The sequence below is a fragment of the Phyllobates terribilis genome, unplaced genomic scaffold (genome assembly GCF_046119375.1).
Source record: "Phyllobates terribilis strain yellow unplaced genomic scaffold, ASM4611937v1 Scaffold_14__1_contigs__length_39327217, whole genome shotgun sequence".
NCBI classification, from domain to species: Eukaryota; Metazoa; Chordata; class Amphibia; order Anura; family Dendrobatidae; genus Phyllobates; species Phyllobates terribilis.
Window position 1 is genome coordinate 19,851,007 of NW_027362774.1, and position 22,935 is coordinate 19,873,941.

General features: G+C 51.3%; 1 protein-coding gene across 3 annotated transcripts in view; it reads left to right on the forward strand.

Moving 5' to 3' along the window:
* GSE1 (Gse1 coiled-coil protein) overlaps positions 1-22,935 on the forward strand; it is a 417,601-nt gene that overhangs the window by 82,820 nt on the left and 311,846 nt on the right. For all 3 annotated transcript variants that reach the window (XM_073659736.1, XM_073659737.1, XM_073659738.1), the window contains exon 2: positions 8,082-8,235. In XM_073659736.1, coding sequence (XP_073515837.1) covers positions 8,082-8,235 — 154 coding nt within the window. The remainder of the gene's footprint in view (positions 1-8,081; positions 8,236-22,935) is intronic.

Genomic DNA, 22,935 nt, shown 5'->3' on the forward strand with positions numbered 1-22,935 from the left:
CGGATGTTGTTGTGTTTTGTAATATTTGGGATGGCGTCAGTGGGAATTCTGGTGATGCTATGGGGTGGGTGGACGCTTCTGTGTGACTTGTGACCCCAGAAGGGTTAAGCCCCCTGCTCCTGGCGCCCCCTGCTCCTGGCGCCCCCTGCTCATGGCGCCCCCTGCTCCTGGCGCCCCCTGCTCATGGCGCCCCCTGCTCCTGGTGCCCCCTGCTCATGGCGCCCCCTGCTCATGGCGCCCCCTGCTCATGGCGCCCCCTGCTCATGGCGCCCCCTGCTCCTGGCGCCCCCTGCTCCTGGCGCCCTCTGCTCCTCGCGCCCTCTGCTCCTCGCGCCCTCTGCTCCTGGCGCCCCCTGCTCCTGGCGCCCCCTGCTCCTGGCACCTCCGCTGCTTTCTGGAAGCTCGACCTGTTCTGCTGCCAAGTGACATCCAGCCGGTGCCGGGAGCGCTGCCAGGAGCCGACAATACGGCCTTAACACCAGCACTGCCCCCCCCACCCTCGTCTCCTAATCTCTCGGTTTCCTACATTAAGTAAATAAATTATCTGCCCCCTCCAAACCACAACCCCCATCCTCCTCTGACCCCGACCCCCTTCTTCCCTTTTTGCTGGAAGTGTTTTTTTTTCCTGGCGATTATTGTAAGCGGAGAATCTGTAAATCCTTGAAAACCGGCGCTGAAATCCTCGGTGGTCGGGATCAGGTTACCGGTGCTTAATCGTGGCGTGATAGAGGGGCGGCTCAGCCCCCCATAGTGACCCCAATAGTTTATATTAAGGGTTAAATGGCTGAGCGCCAAGATGGAGGGAATTGACGCAATATGGCGGCCTGAGCCCCTCCGGGCAGGAGAGGATGTGGCGAACGCCTGGGATTCCTCCTCCAATCTGTGTGTAATAATGAGCCCTCGCCATGCTGACTGTCTCCACTCCGCTGATCGTGGGGATCCACCCCCCCCCCCCCTATAAGATGCGACGTCCGCCCTGATGTGAACCCTACGGGAGCCGCCACCGGGATAATGTCAGGAGTGAGGATAATGGCGGCATTATCTGGATGAGCGGAGATTAGCCGGCGGATCACAGCCTGGGAGCTGACCAGGAGGGGGGTCCAAAGTGAGCCCCTGAAATAAAAAGGTTCCTCCATGATGGCCACCATCACATGCCAGGCTCCGTCACATGGCAATGGTCCATTCACTTCTCACAGCTGAGGGTTTGTTACAGATGTATCCAGCGCCGATCATCACAGACACCAGAGTGATACAATGTAACAATCTCCATCCTTGTTATTGACCGTCTTCCCCTCCCCCGGTCCGTGTTTCTCCGCCGCGGCATCTTTAGCGCTCCATGGCGTCTTACCGCTGCCCGCTCTGCACATAGACACGCGCTTTTTTTTTGCTGTTTCCCTGGCGACGGTCTTCAGAGATATAACAATTTGATACAATTTGCTGCAGCTCTTAACGATGAAGCCACCGCCGGCGACCCCGCGACCTTGGCGGCTCTCCAGAGGTGGCGGCTCTCCAGAGGTGGCTGCAAGCGGCGTCTTTACTCTTAATGTGGAGAGTCCACGGGCGCCGGGTGACGCGTTAACGCCACGATCATCCATCCCGGCTCTAATCTGTTGTGATTCTTCCAGGACGTCTTCCGGGCACGGAGCGTCCCGTCCACGGGGGCCGAGACGCTCTTATCGAGAGGGACAGATCCTGCCTAATTGAGCTGATTCCCCCTGTATATAAACAGATGGCTGCTGTAAATCAATTATTCCTCATTTGTGTAAGTGGGAATGATTTCCTGACAGATCGAGTACCAGGGGAGCGGGGGAAGGGCATAGCGAGGGGGGCACCGGATAACAGGCCCTAAACCGCCCTCGTCTGCTCTCTGGGGAGCTTGGGGTTAACTGCTAAATATCGCGTCACCCCCAATTATTGCATTACGGATCTGATGGAAATAAGGCGTAAAATAAATCGTTCAAGTCAAGATCAATTGTATCCAGTGTGGACAAAGCTCTGTGACCAAAGAGCCGAAATCCAGAGCGATACATTGTAACCAACTGCATCAGTATACCAGACAGCGGAGAGAAGCGGCGCCGTGTACGGGGTAACGCCTGATATTATACACAGCGAGCAAATCTCTGGGGGCCGGGGTCACAAGCTGCTGCCCCCAGATATTAACTCACCTCACTCACAGGGACATCATTAAACCCCTGTCATCCGGAGCTGCGCTCACTCTACTATCTCCGCTGCTACAGACTGAGGAAGGGTATTACTAACCCTCACCACTAGGGGCAGCTCTGTACAAGAACAGTATTATAGTAGTTATATTCTTGTACATAGGGGGCAGTATTATAGTAGTTATATTCTTGTACATAGGGGCAGTATTATAGTAGTTATATTCTTGTACATAGGGGGCAGTATTATAGTAGTTATATTCTTGTACATAGGAGCAGTATTATAGTAGTTATATTCTTGTACATAGGGGCAGTATTATAGTAGTTATATTCTTGTACATAGGAGCAGTATTATAGTAGTTATATTCTTGTACATAGGGGGGCAGTATTATAGTAGTTATATTCTTGTACATAGGAGCAGTATTATAGTAGTTATATTCTTGTACATAGGGGGCAGTATTATAGTAGTTATATTCTTGTACATAGGGGGCAGTATTATAGTAGTTATATTCTTGTACATAGGAGCAGTATTATAGTAGTTATATTCTTGTATATAGGAGCAGTATTATAGTAGTTATATTCTTGTATATAGGAGCAGTATTATAGTAGTTATATTCTTGTACATAGGAGCAGTATTATAGTAGTTATATTCTTGTATATAGGAGCAGTATTATAGTAGTTATATTCTTGTACATAGGAGCAGTATTATAGTAGTTATATTCTTGTACATAGGGGCAGTATTATAGTAGCTATATTCTTGTACATAGGGGGCAGTATTATAGTAGTTATATTCTTGTACATAGGAGCAGTATTATAGTAGTTATATTCTTGTATATAGGAGCAGTATTATAGTAGTTATATTCTTGTACATAGGAGCAGTATTATAGTAGTTATATTCTTGTACATTGGAGCAGTATTATAGTAGTTATATTCTTGTACATAGGGAGCAGTATTATAGTAGTTATATTCTTGTACATAGGAGCAGTTTTATAGTAGTTATATTCTTGTACATAGGAGCAGTATTATAGTAGTTATATTCTTGTACATAGGAGCAGTATTATAATAGTTATATTCTTGTACATAGGGAGCAGTATTATAGTAGTTATATTCTTGTACATAGGAGCAGTATTATAGTAGTTATATTCTTGTACATAGGGAGCAGTATTATAGTAGTTATATTCTTGTATATAGGAGCAGTATTATAGTAGTTATATTCTTGTACATAGGGAGCAGTATTCTAGTAGTTATATTCTTGTATATAGGAGCAGTATTATAGTAGTTACATTCTTGTACATAGGGAGCAGTATTATAGTAGTTATATTCTTGTACATAGGAGCAGTATTATAGTAGTTATATTCTTGTACATAGGAGCAGTATTATAGCAGTTATATTCTTGTACATAGGGGGCAGTATTATAGTAGTTATATTCTTGTACATAGGAGCAGTATTATAGTAGTTATATTCTTGTACATAGGAGCAGTATTATAGTAGTTATATTCTTCTACATAGGGGGCAGTATTATAGTAGTTATATTCTTCTACATAGGGGCAGTATTATAGTAGTTATATTCTTGTATATAGGAGCAGTATTATAGTAGTTATATTCTTGTACATAGGGGCAGTATTATAGTAGTTATATTCTTGTACATAGGGGGCAGTATTATAGTAGTTATATTCTTGTACATAGGGGGCAGTATTATAGTAGTTATATTCTTGTACATAGGGGGCAGTATTATAGTAGTTATATTCTTGTACATAGGGGGCAGTATTATACTAGTTATATTTTTGTACATAGGAGCAGTATTATAGTAGTTATATTCTTGTACATAGGAGCAGTATTATAGTAGTTATATTCTTGTACATAGGGGCAGTATTATAGTAGTTATATTCTTGTACATAGGGGGCAGTATTATAGTAGTTATATTCATGTACATAGGGGGCAGTATTATAGTAGTTATATTCTTGTACATAGGAGCAGTATTATAGTAGTTATATTCTTGTATATAGGAGCAGTATTATAGTAGTTATATTCTTGTACATAGGAGCAGTATTATAGTAGTTATATTCATGTACATAGGGGGCAGTATTATAGTAGTTATATTCTTGTATATAGGAGCAGTATTATAGTAGTTATATTCTTGTACATAGGGAGCAGTATTATAGTAGTTATATTCTGGTACATAGGGGACAGTTTTATAGTAGTTATATTCTTGTACATAGGGCCAGTATTATAGTAGTTATATTCTTTTACATAGGGAGCAGTATTATAGTAGTTATATTCTTGTACATAGGAGGCAGTATTATAGTAGTTATATTCTTGTACATAGGAGCAGTATTATAGTAGTTATATTCTTGTACATAGGGAGCAGTATTATAGTAGTTATATTCTGGTACATAGGGGGCAGTTTTATAGTAGTTATATTCTTGTACATAGGGGCAGTATTATAGTAGTTATATTCTTGTACATAGGGGCAGTATTATAGTAGTTATATACTTGTACATAGGAGGCAGTATTATAGTAGTTATATTCTTGTACATAGGGGCAGTATTATAATAGTTATATTCTTGTACATAGGGAGCAGTATTATAGTAGTTATATTCTTGTACATAGGAGCAGTATTATAGTAGTTATATTCTTGTACATAGGGAGCAGTATTATATTAGTTATATTCTTGTATATATGAGCAGTATTATAGTAGTTATATTCTTGTACATAGGAGCAGTATTATAGTAGTTATATTCTTGTACATAGGAGCAGTATTATAGTAGTTATATTCTCATACATAGGGGCAGTATTATAGTAGTTATATTCTTGTACATAGGGGCAGTATTATAGTAGTTATATTCTTGTACATAGGGGGCAGTATTATAGTAGTTATATTCTTGTACCTAGGGGCAGTATTATAGTAGTTATATTCTTGTACATAGGGGCAGTATTATAGTAGTTATATTCTTGTACATAGCGGGCAGTATTATAGTAGTTATATTCTTGTACATAGGGGGCAGTATTATAGTAGTTATATTCTTGTACATAGGGGCAGTATTATAGTAGTTATATTCTTGTACATAGGGGCAGTATTATAGTAGTTATATTCTTGTACATAGGAGCAGTATTATAGCAGTTATATTCTTGTACATAGGAGCAGTATTATAGCAGTTATATTCTTGTACATAGGGGGCAGTATTATAGTAGTTATATTCTTGTACATAGCGGGCAGTATTATAGTAGTTATATTCTTGTACATAGGGGGCAGTATTATAGTAGTTATATTCTTGTACATAGGGGCAGTATTATAGTAGTTATATTCTTGTACATAGGGGCAGTATTATAGTAGTTATATTCTTGTACATAGGGGCAGTATTATAGTAGTTATATTCTTGTACATAGGGGCAGTATTATAGCAGGTATATTCTTGTACATAGGGGACAGTATTATAGTAGTTATATTCTTGTACTTAGGGGGCAGTATTATAGTAGTTATATTCTTGTACATAGGGGGCAGTATTATAGTAGTTATATTCTTGTACATAGGGGGCAGTTTTATAGTAGTTATATTCTTGTACATAGGGGCAGTATTATAGTAGTTATATTCTTGTACATAGGGGGCAGTATTATAGTAGTTATATTCTTGTACATAGGAGCAGTATTATAGTAGTTATATTCCTGTACATAGGAGCAGTATTATAGTAGTTATATTCTTGTACATAGGAGCAGTATTATAGTAGTTATATTCTTGTACATAGGGGGCAGTGTTATAGTAGTTATATGCTTGTACATAGGGGCAGTATTATAGTAGTTATATTCTTGTACATAGCGGGCAGTATTATAGTAGTTATATTCTTGTGCATAGCGGGTAGTATTATAGTAGTTATATTCTTGTACATAGGGGCAGTATTATAGTAGTTATATTCTTGTACATAGGGGCAGTATTATAGTAGTTATATTCTTGTACATAGGGGCAGTATTATAGTAGTTATATTCTTGTACATAGGGGCAGTATTATAGCAGGTATATTCTTGTACATAGGGGACAGTATTATAGTAGTTATATTCTTGCACATAGGGGCAGTATTATAGTAGTTATATTCTTGTACATAGGGGGCAGTATTATAGTAGTTATATTCTTGTACATGGAGCAGTATTATAGTAGTTATATTCTTGTACATAAGGGGTAGTATTATAGTAGTTATATTCTTGTACATAGGAGCAGTATTATAGGAGTTATATTCTTGTACATAGGAGCAGTATTATAATAGTTATATTCTTGTACATAGGAGCAGTATTATAGTAGTTATATTCTTGTACTTAGGGGACAGTATTATAGTAGTTATATTCTTGTACATAGGAGCAGTATTATAGTAGTTATATTCTTGTACATAGGAGCAGTATTATAGTTGTTATATTATTGTACATAGGAGCAGTATTATAATAGTTATATTCCTGTACATAGGAGCAGTATTATAGTAGCTCTATTCTTGCACATAGGGGGCAGTATTATAGTAGTTATATTCTTGTACATAGGAGCAGTATTATAGTAGTTATATTCTTGTACATAGGGGGCAGTATTATAGTAGTTATATTCTGGTACATAGGAGCAGTATTATAGCAGTTATATTCCTGTACATAGGAGCAGTATTATAGTAGTTATATTCTTGTACATAGGAGCAGTATTATAGTATTTATATTCTTGTACATAGGAGCATTATTATAGTAGTTATATTCTTGTACATAGGGGACAGTATTATAGTATTTATATTCTTGTACATAGGAGCAGTATTATAGTAGTTATATTCTTGTACATAGGGGCAGTATTATAGTAGTTATATTCTTGTACATAGGGGCAGTATTATAGTAGTTATATTCTTGTACATAGGGGGCAGTATTATAGTAGTTATATTCTTGTACATAGGAGCAGTATTATAGTAGTTATATTCTTGTACATAGGGGACAGTATTATAGTAGTTATATTCTTGTACATAGGGGCAGTATTATAGCAGGTATATTCTTGTACATAGGGGACAGTATTATAGCAAGTATATTCTTGTACATAGGGGCAGTATTATAGCAGGTATATTCTTGTACATAGGGGACAGTATTATAGTAGTTATATTCTTGTACATAGGGGCAGTATTATAGTAGTTATATTCTTGTACATAGGGGCAGTATTATAGTAGTTATATTCTTGTACATAGGGGCAGTATTATAGTAGTTATATTCTTGTACATAGGGGGCAGTATTATAGTAGTTATATTCTTGTACATAGGAGCAGTATTATAGTAGTTATATTCTTGTACATAGGGGACAGTATTATAGTAGTTATATTCTTGTACATAGGGGCAGTATTATAGCAGGTATATTCTTGTACATAGGGGACAGTATTATAGCAAGTATATTCTTGTACATAGGGGCAGTATTATAGCAGGTATATTCTTGTACATAGGGGACAGTATTATAGTAGTTATATTCTTGTACATAGGGGCAGTATTATAGTAGTTATATTCTTGTACATAGGGGGCAGTATTATAGTAGTTATATTCTTGTACATAGGAGCAGTATTATAGTAGTTATATTCTTGTACATAGGGGACAGTATTATAGTAGTTATATTCTTGTACATAGGGGGCAGTATTATAGTAGTTATATTCGTGTACATAGGGGGCAGTATTATAGTAGTTATATTCTTGTACATAGGGGCAGTATTATAGTAGTTAGATTCCTGTACATAGGGGGCAGTATTATAGTAGTTATATTCGTGTACATTGGAGCAGTATTATGGTAGTTATATTTCAGTATATATATCTGGCTGTAGTACCATTATTGTTCTCCCCTGGGTCAGTGGACGTCTTTTCCATCTTCCCTATCATATACAGTATATATTTTGCTTTATTCTCCTTTCTCTTATATTGCTTTCTTTCTTATTTCTCTCAGTGTATCTCGTCCTCCCGTGGTTCTGGACCCAGCAGCGCAGCAGTCAAGGTACCTGAACTTGAACAAACCCCTAGAACAGTGAAGGAACACCCACCGCTGCCTTCCAGCCAGGATTCCTGCTCAGACGTGGAGCGTGCAGATCCAGGCACTACAGGTAGGTGGCGCTATTTCCATGGTGATTTGTGCAGATGTCTGGAGCCCTGTAATGTGATAGGCTGTGATAGATCATGGAGGACGCTGCGCCCTGTGGGGGATTCCTAAATTTCCTCGACGTGTCACAGTAGGACGCAGTTCTGCTGCGCTGGTTCAATATCTATTCGGTGTTCAGCAGATCAGATGTCCGCTCTTCTCCCACCACAGGATCACTGCAGCGCCAGTTAACCCCTTCTGTGCCTTATGCTCCATACTGTGTTGTACATACGGCCGTAGACCCCGTCCTCACAGTAGGAGGGTCCCAGCTCAGGATGTGAATATTTATCGCCTGGATCCTGGAGTTTTCTCTTCTTCCATTTCTGTGATAGACATTATTGTAGTTCATTACATTGTATCAGTGTGTAGTCATGGAGAGCCCCCCTCACATGATACATGATGACCCCGATTAACCATTTCTCTATCTTCTCATCCTCAACTGTTCACTGTTCCCTCATCTCTCATCCTAGCAACTGTAAAGGCAATCACACAATGGATTCTCTACTGTCAGAGCGCTCAGACGCTGGATTCTGTACTGTCAGAGCGCTCAGACGCTGGATTCTGTACTGTCAGAGCGCTCAGACGCTGGATTCTCTACTGTCAGAGCGCTCAGACGCTGGATTCTCTACTGACAGAGCGCTCAGACGCTGGATTCTCTACTGTCAGAGCGCTCAGACGCTGGATTCTCTACTGTCAGAGCGCTCAGACGCTGGATTCTCTACTGTCAGAGCGCTCAGACGCTGGATTCTGTACTGACAGAGCGCTCAGACGCTGGATTCTCTACTGTCAGAGCGCTCAGACGCTGGATTCTCTACTGTCAGAGCGCTCAGACGCTGGATTCTCTACTGTCAGAGCGCTCAGACGCTGGATTCTCTACTGTCAGAGCGCTCAGACGCTGGATTCTCTACTGTCAGAGCGCTCAGACGCTGGATTCTCTACTGTCAGAGCGCTCAGACGCTGGATTCTCTACTGTCAGAGCGCTCAGACGCTGGATTCTCTACTGTCAGAGCGCTCAGACGCTGGATTCTCTACTGTCAGAGCGCTCAGACGCTGGATTCTCTACTGTCAGAGCGCTCAGACGCTGGATTCTCTACTGTCAGAGCGCTCAGACGCTGGATTCTCTACTGTCAGAGCGCTCAGACGCTGGATTCTCTACTGTCAGAGCGCTCAGACGCTGGATTCTCTACTGTCAGCGCTCAGACGCTGGATTCTCTACTGTCAGAGCGCTCAGACGCTGGATTCTCTACTGTCAGCGCTCAGACGCTGGATTCTGTACCGTCAGAGCGCTCAGACGCTGGATTCTCCACCGTCAGAGCGCTCAGACGCTGGATTCTCTACCGTCAGAGCGCTCAGACGCTGGATTCTCTACCGTCAGAGCGCTCAGACGCTGGATTCTCTACCGTCAGAGCGCTCAGACGCTGGATTCTCTACCGTCAGAGCGCTCAGACGCTGGATTCTCTACCGTCAGAGCGCTCAGACGCTGGATTCTCTACCGTCAGAGCGCTCAGACGCTGGATTCTCTACCGTCAGAGCGCTCAGACGCTGGATTCTCTACCGTCAGAGCGCTCAGACGCTGGATTCTCTACCGTCAGAGCGCTCAGACGCTGGATTCTCTACCGTCAGAGCGCTCAGACGCTGGATTCTCTACCGTCAGAGCGCTCAGACGCTGGATTCTCTACCGTCAGAGCGCTCAGACGCTGGATTCTCTACCGTCAGAGCGCTCAGACGCTGGATTCTCTACCGTCAGAGCGCTCAGACGCTGGATTCTCTACCGTCAGAGCGCTCAGACGCTGGATTCTCTACCGTCAGAGCGCTCAGACGCTGGATTCTCTACCGTCAGAGCGCTCAGACGCTGGATTCTCTACCGTCAGAGCGCTCAGACGCTGGATTCTCTACCGTCAGAGCGCTCAGACGCTGGATTCTCTACCGTCAGAGCGCTCAGACGCTGGATTCTCTACCGTCAGAGCGCTCAGACGCTGGATTCTCTACCGTCAGAGCGCTCAGACGCTGGATTCTCTACCGTCAGAGCGCTCAGACGCTGGATTCTCTACTGTCAGAGCGCTCAGACGCTGGATTCTCTACTGTCAGAGCGCTCAGACGCTGGATTCTCTACTGTCAGAGCGCTCAGACGCTGGATTCTCTACTGTCAGAGCGCTCAGACGCTGGATTCTCTACTGTCAGAGCGCTCAGACGCTGGATTCTCTACTGTCAGAGCGCTCAGACGCTGGATTCTCTACTGTCAGAGCGCTCAGACGCTGGATTCTCTACTGTCAGAGCGCTCAGACGCTGGATTCTCTACTGTCAGAGCGCTCAGACGCTGGATTCTCTACTGTCAGAGCGCTCAGACGCTGGATTCTCTACTGTCAGAGCGCTCAGACGCTGGATTCTCTACTGTCAGCGCTCAGACGCTGGATTCTCTACTGTCAGAGCGCTCAGACGCTGGATTCTCTACTGTCAGCGCTCAGACGCTGGATTCTGTACCGTCAGAGCGCTCAGACGCTGGATTCTGTACCGTCAGAGCGCTCAGACGCTGGATTCTCTACCGTCAGAGCGCTCAGACGCTGGATTCTCTACCGTCAGAGCGCTCAGACGCTGGATTCTCTACCGTCAGAGCGCTCAGACGCTGGATTCTCTACCGTCAGAGCGCTCAGACGCTGGATTCTCTACCGTCAGAGCGCTCAGACGCTGGATTCTCTACCGTCAGAGCGCTCAGACGCTGGATTCTCTACCGTCAGAGCGCTCAGACGCTGGATTCTCTACCGTCAGAGCGCTCAGACGCTGGATTCTCTACCGTCAGAGCGCTCAGACGCTGGATTCTCTACCGTCAGAGCGCTCAGACGCTGGATTCTCTACCGTCAGAGCGCTCAGACGCTGGATTCTCTACCGTCAGAGCGCTCAGACGCTGGATTCTCTACCGTCAGAGCGCTCAGACGCTGGATTCTCTACCGTCAGAGCGCTCAGACGCTGGATTCTCTACCGTCAGAGCGCTCAGACGCTGGATTCTCTACCGTCAGAGCGCTCAGACGCTGGATTCTCTACCGTCAGAGCGCTCAGACGCTGGATTCTCTACCGTCAGAGCGCTCAGACGCTGGATTCTCTACCGTCAGAGCGCTCAGACGCTGGATTCTCTACCGTCAGAGCGCTCAGACGCTGGATTCTCTACCGTCAGAGCGCTCAGACGCTGGATTCTCCACCGTCAGAGCGCTCAGACGCTGGATTCTCCACCGTCAGAGCGCTCAGACGCTGGATTCTCCACCGTCAGAGCGCTCAGACGCTGGATTCTCCACCGTCAGAGCGCTCAGACGCTGGATTCTCCACCGTCAGAGCGCTCAGACGCTGGATTCTGTACCGTCAGAGCGCTCAGACGCTGGATTCTGTACCGTCAGAGCGCTCAGACGCTGGATTCTGTACCGTCAGAGCGCTCAGACGCTGGATTCTGTACCGTCAGAGCGCTCAGACGCTGGATTCTGTACCGTCAGAGCGCTCAGACGCTGGATTCTCCACCGTCAGAGCGCTCAGACGCTGGATTCTGTACCGTCAGAGCGCTCAGACGCTGGATTCTCCACCGTCAGAGCGCTCAGACGCTGGATTCTCCACCGTCAGAGCGCTCAGACGCTGGATTCTCCACCGTCAGAGCGCTCAGACGCTGGATTCTCCACCGTCAGAGCGCTCAGACGCTGGATTCTCCACCGTCAGAGCGCTCAGACGCTGGATTCTCCACCGTCAGAGCGCTCAGACGCTGGATTCTCCACCGTCAGAGCGCTCAGACGCTGGATTCTCCACCGTCAGAGCGCTCAGACGCTGGATTCTCCACCGTCAGAGCGCTCAGACGCTGGATTCTCCACCGTCAGAGCGCTCAGACGCTGGATTCTCCACCGTCAGAGCGCTCAGACGCTGGATTCTCCACCGTCAGAGCGCTCAGACGCTGGATTCTCCACCGTCAGAGCGCTCAGACGCTGGATTCTCCACCGTCAGAGCGCTCAGACGCTGGATTCTCCACCGTCAGAGCGCTCAGACGCTGGATTCTCCACCGTCAGAGCGCTCAGACGCTGGATTCTCCACCGTCAGAGCGCTCAGACGCTGGATTCTCCACCGTCAGAGCGCTCAGACGCTGGATTCTCCACCGTCAGAGCGCTCAGACGCTGGATTCTCCACCGTCAGAGCGCTCAGACGCTGGATTCTCCACCGTCAGAGCGCTCAGACGCTGGATTCTCCACCGTCAGAGCGCTCAGACGCTGGATTCTCCACCGTCAGAGCGCTCAGACGCTGGATTCTCCACCGTCAGAGCGCTCAGACGCTGGATTCTCCACCGTCAGAGCGCTCAGACGCTGGATTCTCCACCGTCAGAGCGCTGAGACGCTGGATTCTCCACCGTCAGAGCGCTGAGACGCTGGATTCTCCACCGTCAGAGCGCTGAGACGCTGGATTCTCCACCGTCAGAGCGCTGAGACGCTGGATTCTCCACCGTCAGAGCGCTGAGACGCTGGATTCTCCACCGTCAGAGCGCTGAGACGCTGGATTCTCCACCGTCAGAGCGCTGAGACGCTGGATTCTCCACCGTCAGAGCGCTGAGACGCTGGATTCTCCACCGTCAGAGCGCTGAGACGCTGGATTCTCCACCGTCAGAGCGCTGAGACGCTGGATTCTCCACCGTCAGAGCGCTGAGACGCTGGATTCTCCACCGTCAGAGCGCTGAGACGCTGGATTCTCCACCGTCAGAGCGCTGAGACGCTGGATTCTCCACCGTCAGAGCGCTGAGACGCTGGATTCTCCACCGTCAGAGCGCTGAGACGCTGGATTCTCCACCGTCAGAGCGCTGAGACGCTGGATTCTCCACCGTCAGAGCGCTGAGACGCTGGATTCTCCACCGTCAGAGCGCTGAGACGCTGGATTCTCCACCGTCAGAGCGCTGAGACGCTGGATTCTCCACCGTCAGAGCGCTGAGACGCTGGATTCTCCACCGTCAGAGCGCTGAGACGCTGGATTCTCCACCGTCAGAGCGCTGAGACGCTGGATTCTCCACCGTCAGAGCGCTGAGACGCTGGATTCTCCACCGTCAGAGCGCTGAGACGCTGGATTCTCCACCGTCAGAGCGCTGAGACGCTGGATTCTCCACCGTCAGAGCGCTGAGACGCTGGATTCTCCACCGTCAGAGCGCTGAGACGCTGGATTCTCCACCGTCAGAGCGCTGAGACGCTGGATTCTCCACCGTCAGAGCGCTGAGACGCTGGATTCTCCACCGTCAGAGCGCTGAGACGCTGGATTCTCCACCGTCAGAGCGCTGAGACGCTGGATTCTCCACCGTCAGAGCGCTGAGACGCTGGATTCTCCACCGTCAGAGCGCTGAGACGCTGGATTCTCCACCGTCAGAGCGCTGAGACGCTGGATTCTCCACCGTCAGAGCGCTGAGACGCTGGATTCTCCACCGTCAGAGCGCTGAGACGCTGGATTCTCCACCGTCAGAGCGCTGAGACGCTGGATTCTCCACCGTCAGAGCGCTGAGACGCTGGATTCTCCACCGTCAGAGCGCTGAGACGCTGGATTCTCCACCGTCAGAGCGCTGAGACGCTGGATTCTCCACCGTCAGAGCGCTGAGACGCTGGATTCTCCACCGTCAGAGCGCTGAGACGCTGGATTCTCCACCGTCAGAGCGCTGAGACGCTGGATTCTCCACCGTCAGAGCGCTGAGACGCTGGATTCTCCACCGTCAGAGCGCTGAGACGCTGGATTCTCCACCGTCAGAGCGCTGAGACGCTGGATTCTCCACCGTCAGAGCGCTGAGACGCTGGATTCTCCACCGTCAGAGCGCTGAGACGCTGGATTCTCCACCGTCAGAGCGCTGAGACGCTGGATTCTCCACCGTCAGAGCGCTGAGACGCTGGATTCTCCACCGTCAGAGCGCTGAGACGCTGGATTCTCCACCGTCAGAGCGCTGAGACGCTGGATTCTCCACCGTCAGAGCGCTGAGACGCTGGATTCTCCACCGTCAGAGCGCTGAGACGCTGGATTCTCCACCGTCAGAGCGCTGAGACGCTGGATTCTCCACCGTCAGAGCGCTGAGACGCTGGATTCTCCACCGTCAGAGCGCTGAGACGCTGGATTCTCCACCGTCAGAGCGCTGAGACGCTGGATTCTCCACCGTCAGAGCGCTGAGACGCTGGATTCTCCACCGTCAGAGCGCTGAGACGCTGGATTCTCCACCGTCAGAGCGCTGAGACGCTGGATTCTCCACCGTCAGAGCGCTGAGACGCTGGATTCTCCACCGTCAGAGCGCTGAGACGCTGGATTCTCCACCGTCAGAGCGCTCAGACGCTGGATTCTCCACCGTCAGAGCGCTCAGACGCTGGATTCTCCACCGTCAGAGCGCTCAGACGCTGGATTCTCCACCGTCAGAGCGCTGAGACGCTGGATTCTCCACCGTCAGAGCGCTCAGACGCTGGATTCTCCACCGTCAGAGCGCTCAGACGCTGGATTCTCCACCGTCAGAGCGCTCAGACGCTGGATTCTCCACCGTCAGAGCGCTCAGACGCTGGATTCTCCACCGTCAGAGCGCTCAGACGCTGGATTCTCCACCGTCAGAGCGCTCAGACGCTGGATTCTCCACCGTCAGAGCGCTCAGACGCTGGATTCTCCACCGTCAGAACAGTCACTCTGTGGTTCTCTGGAGCATAGAAGCATCAGCTTGTGGGATGTATGTACGGATCATGGGCTTGCAGCTCAGAGCCTTTATTCCCCTGATATGATGTGTTCCTCAGTTCTCATGCACAAACTGGTGGAGGGGACTTTGTTGCAGCATCCAGGCTGCAGGATGTCGCCCCGAGGCTTGTGCAGTATGGCTGCTTTCACTGCTGTAGGTGGAGGCAGGACTGGCTTCACCTGTTGTTTCGGAGCCCCCGGGGCAGGACAGGTGTTGTGTTCACCCCTCCTCCGTCAGGTGAGCGCGCTCTGTGGCCGCCCGCCAGGTGCTGCTGCTGTCCTGGGCAGTTGCTTAGTGTGAGGCATAGAGGGGACTGTGCGCCTGAAAGCCAGAGAGGCCTTTTAAAGGGCCAGTGTGCCTGACTGATTTTTTTTCAACACTCAATCAGTATTATGAAGGATGGAGGCCTCAGAGCTGAGGATTTGTTACAATGTATCCAGGCTGAACAATCCTCTGTGAGCTGAACACATCAGCGCAGCCAAACAGCTCAGCTCAGTGCACTGCGGCGCGGCCAAACAGCTCAGCTCAGTGCACCGCAGCCAAACAGCTCAGCTCAGTGCACCGCAGCGCAGCCAAACAGCTCAGCTCAGTGCACCGCAGCCAAACAGCTCAGCTCAGTGCACCGCAGCCAAACAGCTCAGCTCAGTGCACCGCAGCCAAACAGCTCAGCTCAGTGCACCGCAGCGCAGCCAAACAGCTCAGCTCAGTGCACCGCAGCCAAACAGCTCAGCTCAGTGCACCGCAGCGCAGCCAAACAGCTCAGCTCAGTGCACCGCAGCCAAACAGCTCAGCTCAGTGCACCGCAGCGCAGCCAAACAGCTCAGCTCAGTGCACTGCGGCCAAACAGCTCAGCTCAGTGCACCGCACTGCGGCCAAACAGCTCAGCTCAGCTCAGTGCACCGCAGCGCGGCCAAACAGCTCAGCTCAGTGCACCGCAGCGCGGCCAAACAGCTCAGCTCAGTGCACCGCAGCGCGGCCAAACAGCTCAGCTCAGTGCACCGCAGCGCAGCCAAACAGCTCAGCTCAGTGCACCGCAGCGCAGCCAAACAGCTCAGCTCAGTGCACCGCAGCGCAGCCAAACAGCTCAGCTCAGTGCACCGCAGCGCAGCCAAACAGCTCAGCTCAGTGCACCACAGCGCAGCCAAACAGCTCAGCTCAGTGCACCGCAGCGCAGCCAAACAGCTCAGCTCAGTGCACCGCAGCGCAGCCAAACAGCTCAGCTCAGTGCACCGCATCCAAACAGCTGAGCTCAGTGCACTGCAGCGCAGCCAAACAGCTCAGCTCAGTGCACCGCATCCAAACAGCTCAGCTCAGTGCACCGCATCCAAACAGCTCAGCTCAGTGCACCGCATCCAAACAGCTCAGCTCAGTGCACCGCATCCAAACAGCTCCGCTCAGTGCACCGCATCCAAACAGCTCCGCTCAGTGCACCGCATCCAAACAGCTCCGCTCAGTGCACCGCATCCAAACAGCTCAGCTCAGTGCACCGCATCCAAACAGCTCAGCTCAGTGCACCGCATCCAAACAGCTCAGCTCAGTGCACCGCATCCAAACAGCTCAGCTCAGTGCACCGCATCCAAACAGCTCAGCTCAGTGCACCGCATCCAAACAGCTCAGCTCAGTGCACCGCATCCAAACAGCTCAGCTCAGTGCACCGCATCCAAACAGCTCAGCTCAGTGCACCGCAGCGCAGCCAAACAGCTCAGCTCAGTGCACCGCAGCGCAGCCAAACAGCTCAGCTCAGTGCACCGCAGCGCAGCCAAACAGCTCAGCTCAGTGCACCGCAGCGCAGCCAAACAGCTCAGCTCAGTGCACCGCAGCGCAGCCAAACAGCTCAGCTCAGTGCACCGCAGCGCAGCCAAACAGCTCAGCTCAGTGCACCGCAGCGCAGCCAAACAGCTCAGCTCAGTGCACCGCAGCGCAGCCAAACAGCTCAGCTCAATGCACCGCAGCGCAGCCAAACAGCTCAGCTCAGTGCACCGCAGCGCGGCCAAATAGCTCAGCTCAGTGCACCGCATCCAAACAGCTCAGCTCAGTGCACCGCAGTGCAGCCAAACAGCTCAGCTCAGTGCACCGCATCCAAACAGCTCAGCTCAGTGCACCGCATCCAAACAGCTCAGCTCAGTGCACCGCATCCAAACAGCTCAGCTCAGTGCACCGCATCCAAACAGCTCAGCTCAGTGCACCGCATCCAAACAGCTCAGCTCAGTGCACCGCATCCAAACAGCTCAGCTCAGTGCACCGCATCCAAACAGCTCAGCTCAGTGCACCGCATCCAAACAGCTCAGCTCAGTGCACCGCATCCAAACAGCTCAGCTCAGTGCACCGCAGCGCAGCCAAACAGCTCAGCTCAGCTCAGTGCAGCGCATCCAAACAGCTCAGCTCAGTGCAGCGCATCCAAACAGCTCAGCTCAGTGCAGCGCATCCAAACAGCTCAGCTCAGTGCACCGCATCCAAACAGCTCAGCGCACCGCATCCAAACAGCTCAGCTCAGTGCAGTGCATCCAAACAGCTCAGCTCAGTGCACCGCAGCGCAGCCAAACAGCTCAGCTCAGTGCACCGCATCCAAACAGCTCAGCTCAGTGCACCGCATCCAAACAGCTCAGCTCAGTGCACCGCATCCAAACAGCTCAGCTCAGTGCACCGCATCCAAACAGCTCAGCTCAGTGCACCGCATCCAAACAGCTCAGCTCAGTGCACCGCATCCAAACAGCTCAGCTCAGTGCACCGCATCCAAACAGCTCAGCTCAGTGCACCGCATCCAAACAGCTCAGCTCAGTGCACCGCATCCAAACAGCTCAACTCAGTGCACCGCGGCGCATCCAAACAGCTCAGCTCAGTGCACCGCATCCAAACAGCTCAGCTCAGTGCACCGCATCCAAACAGCTCAGCTCAGTGCACCGCATCCAAACAGCTCAGCTCAGTGCACCGCATCCAAACAGCTCAGCTCAGTGCACCGCATCCAAACAGCTCAGCTCAGTGCACCGCATCCAAACAGCTCAGCTCAGTGCACCGCATCCAAACAGCTCAGCTCAGTGCACCGCATCCAAACAGCTCAGCTCAGTGCACCGCATCCAAACAGCTCAGCTCAGTGCACCGCATCCAAACAGCTCAGCTCAGTGCACCGCATCCAAACAGCTCAGCTCAGTGCACCGCATCCAAACAGCTCAGCTCAGTGCACCGCATCCAAACAGCTCAGCTCAGTGCACCGCATCCAAACAGCTCAGCTCAGTGCACCGCATCCAAACAGCTCAACTCAGTGCACCGCGGCGCATCCAAACAGCTCAGCTCAGTGCACCGCATCCAAACAGCTCAGCTCAGTGCACCGCATCCAAACAGCTCAGCTCAGTGCACCGCAGCGCAGCCAAACAGCTCAGCTCAGTGCACCGCAGCGCAGCCAAACAGCTCAGCTCAGTGCACCGCAGCGCAGCCAAACAGCTCAGCTCAGTGCACCGCAGCGCAGCCAAACAGCTCAGCTCAGTGCACCGCAGCGCAGCCAAACAGCTCAGCTCAGTGCACCGCAGCGCAGCCAAACAGCTCAGCTCAGTGCACCGCAGCGCAGCCAAACAGCTCAGCTCAGTGCACCGCAGCGCAGCCAAACAGCTCAGCTCAGTGCACCGCAGCGCAGCCAAACAGCTCAGCTCAGTGCACCGCAGCGCAGCCAAACAGCTCAGCTCAGTGCACCGCAGCGCAGCCAAACAGCTCAGCTCAGTGCACCGCAGCGCAGCCAAACAGCTCAGCTCAGTGCACCGCAGCGCAGCCAAACAGCTCAGCTCAGTGCACCGCAGCGCAGCCAAACAGCTCAGCTCAGTGCACCGCAGCGCAGCCAAACAGCTCAGCTCAGTGCACCGCAGCGCAGCCAAACAGCTCAGCTCAGTGCACCGCAGCGCAGCCAAACAGCTCAGCTCAGTGCACCGCAGCGCAGCCAAACAGCTCAGCTCAGTGCACCGCAGCGCAGCCAAACAGCTCAGCTCAGTGCACCGCAGCGCAGCCAAACAGCTCAGCTCAGTGCACCGCAGCGCAGCCAAACAGCTCAGCTCAGTGCACCGCAGCGCAGCCAAACAGCTCAGCTCAGTGCACCGCAGCGCAGCCAAACAGCTCAGCTCAGTGCACCGCAGCGCAGCCAAACAGCTCAGCTCAGTGCACCGCAGCGCAGCCAAACAGCTCAGCTCAGTGCACCGCAGCGCAGCCAAACAGCTCAGCTCAGTGCACCGCAGCGCAGCCAAACAGCTCAGCTCAGTGCACCGCAGCGCAGCCAAACAGCTCAGCTCAGTGCACCGCAGCGCAGCCAAACAGCTCAGCTCAGTGCACCGCAGCGCAGCCAAACAGCTCAGCTCAGTGCACCGCAGCGCAGCCAAACAGCTCAGCTCAGTGCACCGCAGCGCAGCCAAACAGCTCAGCTCAGTGCACCGCACCGCAGCCAAACAGCTCAGCTCAGTGCACCGCAGCCAAACAGCTCAGCTCAGTGCACCGCAGCCAAACAGCTCAGCTCAGTGCACCGCAGCCAAACAGCTCAGCTCAGTGCACCGCAGCGCAGCCAAACAGCTCAGCTCAGTGCACCGCAGCGCAGCCAAACAGCTCAGCTCAGTGCACCGCAGCGCAGCCAAACAGCTCAGCTCAGTGCACCGCAGCGCAGCCAAACAGCTCAGCTCAGTGCACCGCAGCGCAGCCAAACAGCTCAGCTCAGTGCACCGCAGCGCAGCCAAACAGCTCAGCTCAGTGCACCGCAGCGCAGCCAAACAGCTCAGCTCACCGCAGCGCAGCCAAACAGCTCAGCTCAGTGCACCGCAGCGCAGCCAAACAGCTCAGCTCAGTGCACCGCAGCGCAGCCAAACAGCTCAGCTCAGTGCACCGCAGCGCAGCCAAACAGCTCAGCTCAGTGCACCGCAGCGCAGCCAAACAGCTCAGCTCAGTGCACCGCAGCGCAGCCAAACAGCTCAGCTCAGTGCACCGCAGCGCAGCCAAACAGCTCAGCTCAGTGCACCGCAGCGCAGCCAAACAGCTCAGCTCAGTGCACCGCAGCGCAGCCAAACAGCTCAGCTCAGTGCACCGCAGCGCGGCCAAACAGCTCAGCTCAGTGCACCGCAGCGCGGCCAAACAGCTCAGCTCAGTGCACCGCAGCGCGGCCAAACAGCTCAGCTCAGTGCACCGCAGCGCGGCCAAACAGCTCAGCTCAGTGCACCGCAGCGCGGCCAAACAGCTCAGCTCAGTGCACCGCAGCGCGGCCAAACAGCTCAGCTCAGTGCACCGCAGCGCGGCCAAACAGCTCAGCTCAGTGCACCGCAGCGCGGCCAAACAGCTCAGCTCAGTGCAGCGCGGCCAAACAGCTCAGCTCAGTGCAGCGCGGCCAAACAGCTCAGCTCAGTGCAGCGCGGCCAAACAGCTCAGCTCAGTGCAGCGCGGCCAAACAGCTCAGCTCAGTGCAGCGCGGCCAAACAGCTCAGCTCAGTGCAGCGCGGCCAAACAGCTCAGCTCAGTGCAGCGCGGCCAAACAGCTCAGCTCAGTGCAGCGCGGCCAAACAGCTCAGCTCAGTGCAGCGCGGCCAAACAGCTCAGCGCACCGCGGCCAAACAGCTCAGCTCAGTGCACCGCGGCCAAACAGCTCAGCTCAGTGCACCGCGGCCAAACAGCTCAGCTCAGTGCACCGCGGCCAAACAGCTCAGCTCAGTGCACCGCGGCCAAACAGCTCAGCTCAGTGCACCGCGGCCAAACAGCTCAGCTCAGTGCACCGCGGCCAAACAGCTCAGCTCAGTGCACCGTCCCACCTGCTTGATTCCATGTCGCCCTTCTCTGGCTCTATAAATCCAGAATTGTCAAAGTATCGGTGGGCGGAGAGTTATGGATACCGATGCACCGAGCGCCAGGACTTGGTTGATCTGTCATTCTGTGCTGACAGATTTAAAAGTGTCTTTCCTCCGCTGTCCGTATTGTGTAGTTCCTCTGTTACTCCTCTTGGAAATATGCATGAGATTGATAACTGGGCGTTACCGATTGTAGGGGTGTCCCAACATGCTCCCGCCATAATGTGCAGTTCACACCTATCTAAGAAGTGGAATGGTAACACCCAGTTATCAATTCATCCGTATATTTCCAGGAGGAAGAAGAGAGGAACAGAGCAGTGTAGACTTCCAAGAATTAGACAGATACTTTTTATCCTCACTGTGAAATTCTGTGTCAGTTTTTCCTAATAAAAAAAATATGATCCCGTTATGTTGACATGCAATTATGTAAACCATGATTCTGGACATTGCCATGACAACCAGAATGATAACCGCCATTCTTTACACTGCAGGTAGGATATGAATGGAGCGCTGTGATGCTGCCTGGTGTGAATGGCGCTCCCTCCTCCTCTCTTGGCTCCGAGAGGGAAAAATGGTCCTAATTTGCAGTCAATAAATTAGTTGTTGCCGCGAGTCAGGAGCCGCAGCAGACGGAGCGGCGGTCAGGAGCGGCACCGTGCCACAGTCCGGTCTCGGGAGAAGGGGGGGACACTTTGTGTGTTTGTGGGCGCAGCGGGAGCTGGGGACGAGGAGGTGACCCCCAAGAATGTCGCCCCCCCCCCTCCGAGAGTGTCGCCCCCTCCCATCATCCGCACCCTCATAATCCATGCAGGGCTAGAGCGCAGCATAGGTGACATCCGTGTGGGAGAGTCGTGAAAAGGGGAGGGACTTAAAATGTGGAAGAGGCGGAGCTGTAGGGAGGGATTATTGCAGAGGGGGGATTTGAATAGTGTACACCCCCCCCTCCCTATTCTCCCACAGGACTGTATATGAGGTCAGCTAAAAAGTGTTCCTTCCTCCCATAGAGTGCACCTCTATACTGTGCACCCCCATAGAGTGCACCTCTATACTGTGCACCCCCATAGAGTGCACCTCTATACTGTGCACCCCCATAGAGTGCACCTCTATACTGTGCACCCCCATAGAGTGCACCTCTACACTGTGCACCCCCATAGAGTGCACTTCTACACTGTGCACCCCCATAGAGTGCACCTCTATACTGTGCACCCCCATAGAGTGCACCTCTATACTGTGCACCCCCATAGAGTGCACCTCTATACTGTGCATCCCCATAGAGTGCACCTCTATACTGTGCACCCCCATAGAGTTCACCTCTATACTGTGCACCCCCATAGAGTGCAACTCTATACTGTGCATCCCCATAGAGTGCACCTCTATACTGTGCACCCCCATAGAGTGCAATTCTATACTGTGCACCCCCATAGAGTGCACCTCTATACTGTGCACCCCAATAGAGTGCACCTCTATACTGTGCACCCCCATAGAGTGCACCTCTATACTGTGCACCCCCATAGAGTGCACCTCTATACTGTGAACCCCCATGGAGTGCACCTCTATACTGTGCACCCCCATAGAGTGCACCTCTATACTGTGCACCCCCATAGAGTGCACCTCTATACTGTGCACCCCAATAGAGTGCACCTCTATACTGTGCACCCCCATAGAGTGCACCTCTATACTGTGCACCCCCATAGAGTGCACCTCTACACTGTGCACCCCCATAGAGTGCACTTCTACACTGTGCACCCCCATAGAGTGCACCTCTATACTGTGCACCCCCATAGAGTGCACCTCTATACTGTGCACCCCCATAGAGTGCACCTCTATACTGTGCACCCCAATAGAGTGCACCTCTATACTGTGCACCCCCATAGAGTGCACCTCTATACTGTGCACCCCCATAGAGTGCACCTCTATACTGTGCATCCCCATAGAGTGCACCTCTATACTGTGCACCCCCATAGAGTGCAATTCTATACTGTGCACCCCCATAGAGTGCACCTCTATACTGTGCACCCCAATAGAGTGCACCTCTATACTGTGCACCCCCATAGAGTGCACCTCTATACTGTGCACCCCCATAGAGTGCACCTCTATACTCTGCACCCCCATAGAGTGCACCTCTATACTGTGCACCCCCATGGAGTGCACCTCTATACTGTGCACC